Source organism: Seriola lalandi, unplaced genomic scaffold (genome assembly GCF_002814215.2).
Source record: "Seriola lalandi dorsalis isolate HSWRI2012SDOR001 ecotype SW California unplaced genomic scaffold, Sedor1 jcf7180002054677, whole genome shotgun sequence".
Classification (NCBI taxonomy): domain Eukaryota; kingdom Metazoa; phylum Chordata; class Actinopteri; order Carangiformes; family Carangidae; genus Seriola; species Seriola lalandi.
The window spans coordinates 1,902,971-1,908,213 of NW_019525230.1; the positions used below are offsets into that span (position 1 = coordinate 1,902,971).

General features: G+C 44.9%; 1 protein-coding gene across 1 annotated transcript in view; it reads right to left on the reverse strand.

The window, feature by feature from the left end:
- The window catches only part of angptl1b (angiopoietin-like 1b), a 7,841-nt gene extending 6,296 nt beyond the window's left edge, over positions 1-1,545 (reverse strand). Inside the window, exon 1 of the mRNA XM_023421797.2 lies at positions 711-1,545. Within this exon, the coding sequence (XP_023277565.1) occupies positions 711-1,512 (802 nt within the window). The 5' untranslated portion in view covers positions 1,513-1,545. The remainder of the gene's footprint in view (positions 1-710) is intronic.
- Between the last annotated feature and the right edge of the window lie 3,698 nt (positions 1,546-5,243).

Sequence of the window (5,243 nt, forward strand, 5' to 3'; positions counted from 1 at the left end):
AGTCCATTCACCTCATGAAGTATAGCAGAAGTGCATCTACTTTGTGGTTTGCAGGAGCCTATCACAGCAGCCTGGGTTTTGTCTACATCTCACATGCAATGGAACAGTCTTGTACAGGATCGTTTTCATACACAGCTGCAGCGAAATCCTACGTACTTTATTATTCTTGGGCGAGGGCAAATTTAAATGCGTCAGGAATTTCTGTTGATGAGCAAAGTCACACTGGTTAGGTCTTTCTTTGCTTTGGTTTAAGTCCCCTGCCTCAATTCAGACATTACAACATTTTTATTTCCACCCTGGTTTGTGTTCTTTCTGTTGAGTGGGGAGCAGAGTTCCAGCTGAATTTGCAAATCTCTAACCTTTGAAAATGAGGCCACCAGCCCACCTGCAGCTGTATTCAAAGTCGGAGATTATTACTTTGTTATGGTTGGCCTGCAAAGTCATGACTGCTCTACATTTCACCCTGACTGTTTTGGAATTCTATGATGGATAGATGGATGTTTGGATGGATGGATGGATGTTTGGATGGATGGATGTTTGGATGGATGTTTGGATGTTTGGATGGATGGATGGATGGATGTTTGGATGGATGGATGGATGGATGGATGGATGGATGGATGGATGTTTGGATGGATGGATGGATGGATGTTTGGATGGATGTTTGGATGGATGGATGGATGTTTGGATGGATCACTCACTAACTCACTCACCTTCAGCGCTGAAGTTTCTCTCGGGGGGTTTCTGGACTTCCAGGGTACCACTTGTGGGTGATGGCCCAGAGCGAGAGCCTCTTTCCCGAGCAAACCCTCGAGTGTGGTCCCTCTGGATCTCATTGGTGAAACGTGGCACATTGACAGGAATGTTCTCAGGCACCACCTGCACCAGAGGAGGTCCCATGGGTGGGTGCTCGTGTCTGCGGCTGTACACCTGCATACAACGCTCTTCCAGCGCTCCAATCAGCACTGACTGGTTGTTCACCACTGCAGACAGGGCTGCGTATTTGGCCTCCAGTTCCCTGTACCTGGAGGCCAGACGTAGTGACTCAGTGGTGGCATTAAGGATGCGTGTCTCCAGCTGGGCCAGCTCCAGTGAGTTGTCCCTCTTCCTGATGATCTCATGCAGCAGCTGCATGTAGAGTTGGGTCACCCTGGAGTTCATGTTCCTGCTCTCTTTCCTCAATAGCTTCATCTCATTTACCAAGTTGCCATCCACATCCACCACCAGCTTCAAAGTCTCCATCTCCCGACGCTGCTTTGACAGAAGGTCGCGCACTGCAGCCACGTCCAGGCGCGTCACTCTGTCCTTATCGGTTGAGTAACCGCGGGCGGCACAGATGGGGCCTGTGATCTTCTGTTCAGGGACCAGGAAGGTGTAAGAGCACTTTTTGTTTTCTCCGCTGGCCTCTGGAGCCCTTCGTATCCGGGAGAGGATGGGGTTTTTGGTGAGGGCTTGGCTGTTGCTCCAGAGGGCCAAACCAAGCAGAATAAATAGGCTCCATGTTCCAGGTCCCATGATTCTTCCTCTCTTTATCCCCAAACAAGCTACAGATCTACAAAGAAGAAAGAAATATGGAAACCATTTTAAGGTTGGTGTTCTTCAATATTATATTTACTGTAAATAAATCACATAAAAATTTGTCTGTCTGTCAGTACTTTACAACTTCCCTACACTTTCAGTGCCAAGCATATCGGTTCCTACTGAATATGTGAATCTTAAACACAGCTCATGATAGTCAGTGGGTCAGTGGTTCACCGCTTTCACTCAGGGTGAAATCCAGACTATTAGCCATGAGACTGTGGAGAGGCGTTTGTGGTCTTGTGGGGATGAATACTAACGACTTCATCATCAGGCTTTATCTTGTGTTTAGTGCTTTTCTAGCAAATATTAGGTAGCATTTAGCTTATGTACAGCCTCACAGAGGAGTTAGTGGGGTTAGAGACTCTGTTAAAACGGGTTCATTAACTTGCCAAAACAGCTGGGCATTGTAGTTTTCAGCAAGCATTACTCAAACAGGGGTATAGTGCATTTGTTTGGGGACGATTTTCAGCTGTGGATTAATACACATTTTATGTGCTAGGCATATTAACAGCTCCAGAATGAAACTGACTCCAAATAAACCATGGCGCCCATGCTCACAAAGATGACGGAACATGTCTCCCAATGCAGTGCAACACCCATTGGCTCCCTGATATATAGTTCTTGGACGACAGTGGAGCTCTGTGGCACAGAGGATTATGCTATATCATGCTTCGGCTACACTGACGATACTTGTTAGTAGAATCAGTTCATTGTTGGTTTTGGTATTTTCATTTGACTTGTCGACGTAAGAGAAATATAGAATATCACCAGACTTATTCTTTAATTTGGTCCAAGTATTCACTTCCTTTTTATGCTACCACTCATCTCGTACTTTCTTTTCAATTTCCTACCAGGCACACTACCAGAGGACTACTGAAGACTACACTGCTATGCAGATGTTTTCTTTTCCTCTCTTATCCAATATAACCACCGTGCTTGCACATGTTAAATAGTCCAAGAGCATCTGTTGGCACGATACTGGAGTTTCCAGGCTAGACTCAACACAAGAGTCTAATTCTGAAGTAAGTGAGCATTAATATGTTAAGTGAAAATTAGCAGACTCTGACACAGACACAGCTGGTTTCACACATCAAGTCGTCCTGCCCTTGGCGAGCTGTGCCTTCTGGTTCCCTTGTGGTGGAGTAAAAGCAGTGCCACCCACCCACCACAAATCTGTTATCGTAACTCACATTTTCAATACATTCCCTCATGGGTTGTCTTTCATTAAGGCCCTTACCACATCTGTATCAGGTGACTGGGTGTGGGCAAGTGCTGAGATCTGTTTTTCACATTTCTGTAGATCTCCCGGGTCGGACCTTCCACGAAACCTCCCCTATAGCCTTTCAGTGCACCTGCACTGGCTCATGAATTAGTATGTTAAAAAAAAAAACCTTTGAGTCTGACGAAATGTTTGACTGAAAATGAACATATTTGGCAGAAAATGTAGTTCATCTGGCCGTGGACGACGCCGAACATATCACTTTAACGGGCTGGTGTCCACTGCCAGTCTTTGATGGATTCTTGAGGTGTAGAACTGTCAGTAATGAACAAAATGGTCGAAGTCGGCAGGTGGTTGTGATTGGGTCTCACTAACTCATTTTAACTTCTGCCATTCCTCCCTGACTGGTACAAATAGATAAATTAGAAATTGGTGAGCAATAAAAGAAACTGATGTATGAGGAGCAGCAGGGGGAGCAGGAATCCCTGATTTATGAGTAATGTTTTCTGGAGTCTATTTTTGGAAGGAAAGCCTGTGTTTTGATCTTATTCATTTTGACAGCACAACGAATGGAGCAGGGGTGGGTGACGTTCAAAAATGCATGCTAAGTGAAAGATCCCTCCTTCCATATTCAATAGCAAGGCTTGGCTCTGGATGTGGGGCGACTGGAGAGCCAACTGCAGGCTGATTTTGGCCGTTGTGCCAAATCCCACCAGAAGGCAGTCTGATGGATATGGCCAAGGAGGTTAAGTCACCTTCATCTAACACCTCTGACAGGCACACAATATGACTTCATATCAGAGTTCATCAAAAATAAATCCACTGAGGATTTTAACAGATGGCAAAGGAAGCAGAATTAAATGAGTCCAAGACAGAGACAGCAGGGGCTTTGAATCATTTCTGTGGTCTCCTCTTGATGTTTAGTTGCACTGAAGAGTCCTGACCACAGTTAATGGGACAGATCCCAGAGCATTACCTAAACTCAAACTGCTGCTGTTGCAGAATTTTACTCTTTTATCATTGTCAGAGGAAAAAAAAAAAATGCTTGCCTCAAGGGAAACGTATAATACCAAGCTGTTGTGTTTTCATGAGGCACAACGACTTCTTGACAGACAGAAATGACCTGGACCGACACTGATTTTTGATGACTATGTTGTTGCAGCTCTAACATATGGAACAAGCTGCAGTTTGTTTTGCCACAGATTATAATCCATTTGAGGGCAAAGGAAAAGGCACTTAAAGGAAAACGGGCCATGTGTCAAGGCTCAGAGACACCTTGGCACTGTCAGTCAGTTATTATTAAGCGGAGAAGACTTTTCCCTGTCTTTCCGTAATCACAGGTCATCCCTTTCAATAGCTCGGTCTCAGCAATTGGCCCGTCTGCACGTCTCTAACCACACAATATGAATCTCACAGGCCCCAGCCTGTCAGGGGTGACAGTGTTTACACAGAGGCTCCTTAGCCAGGGCTGGGAATCTCATCGGCAGTTATTACCACCAGGTCTCGCTCTGTCGTTCGCACCCTGCTGGTCTTCATCAAGTCGGCCGCAGCAGCCAGTTTTTTGTTGACTTTTTAAAAAGGGTATTTTCTCCTCTTCTCACCTCTCCTTCTCCTTTCGTTCTCTTCTCTTCTCCTCTCCTCTCCTCTCCTCTCCTCTCCTCTCCTCTCCTCTCCTCTCCTCTCCTCTCTCAGAGTCAGACCTGACCAGCTCCAGCCACCTCATCTATATTAATACAGTCCTTGCAACCAGACAGGTCAAACTTTGCGGTGGCTGGTTTTCCCAGCCCGGAGGAACAGGGGGACGTTGCCAATAGGTCCACTGACTCTAAGTGCTGCCACTGAGCTCTCACCGTCTCCTGCTAAGCACCTCAATTAAAAGATTTTCTTTTAACCCTGGAAAGTCACATTTGCGTCGCCTAATTTCTTTCCAACTTTATTTCAACATACAGAATGAATGTGTTGCAAATCAGAAAGCCCCCTTTTCTTTCAGTCTAACTTTGTTGTGGCTTTTCCTCTTGGCCGGCAGATTTTTAGGACTGTGCCAATTAACCCACAAGTTATTCTGATGGTGCCACTGATTAGGTCTGTCTGCTGAGGGGGATGACTTGATGCATGAGATATACACATAGCGAATTTCACCATATGGATTTTAAAAACACATTAATGCTCAAATGTGTAACTTAAGTGCTTTACAGTGATTCCATAGTTCTTTATGAAGTGTCATGGAAGTCTAGAGGATTCAGCTTTCATCTAAAACCTCAATCTAACTTCATTGTTTGAAATGACCTCGACTTTTACCAGTAAATACCATTTTCCCTATTTGCAGTTATGACTGGCAAGATATGAGGTTTCAACAATTTCCGTACTTTTCCAGAGAGGATCGAAAAAAAAAACCCTACAAATGCCATATTCATTTTATGAGCAACCTGATCACGAAAAAAAAAAA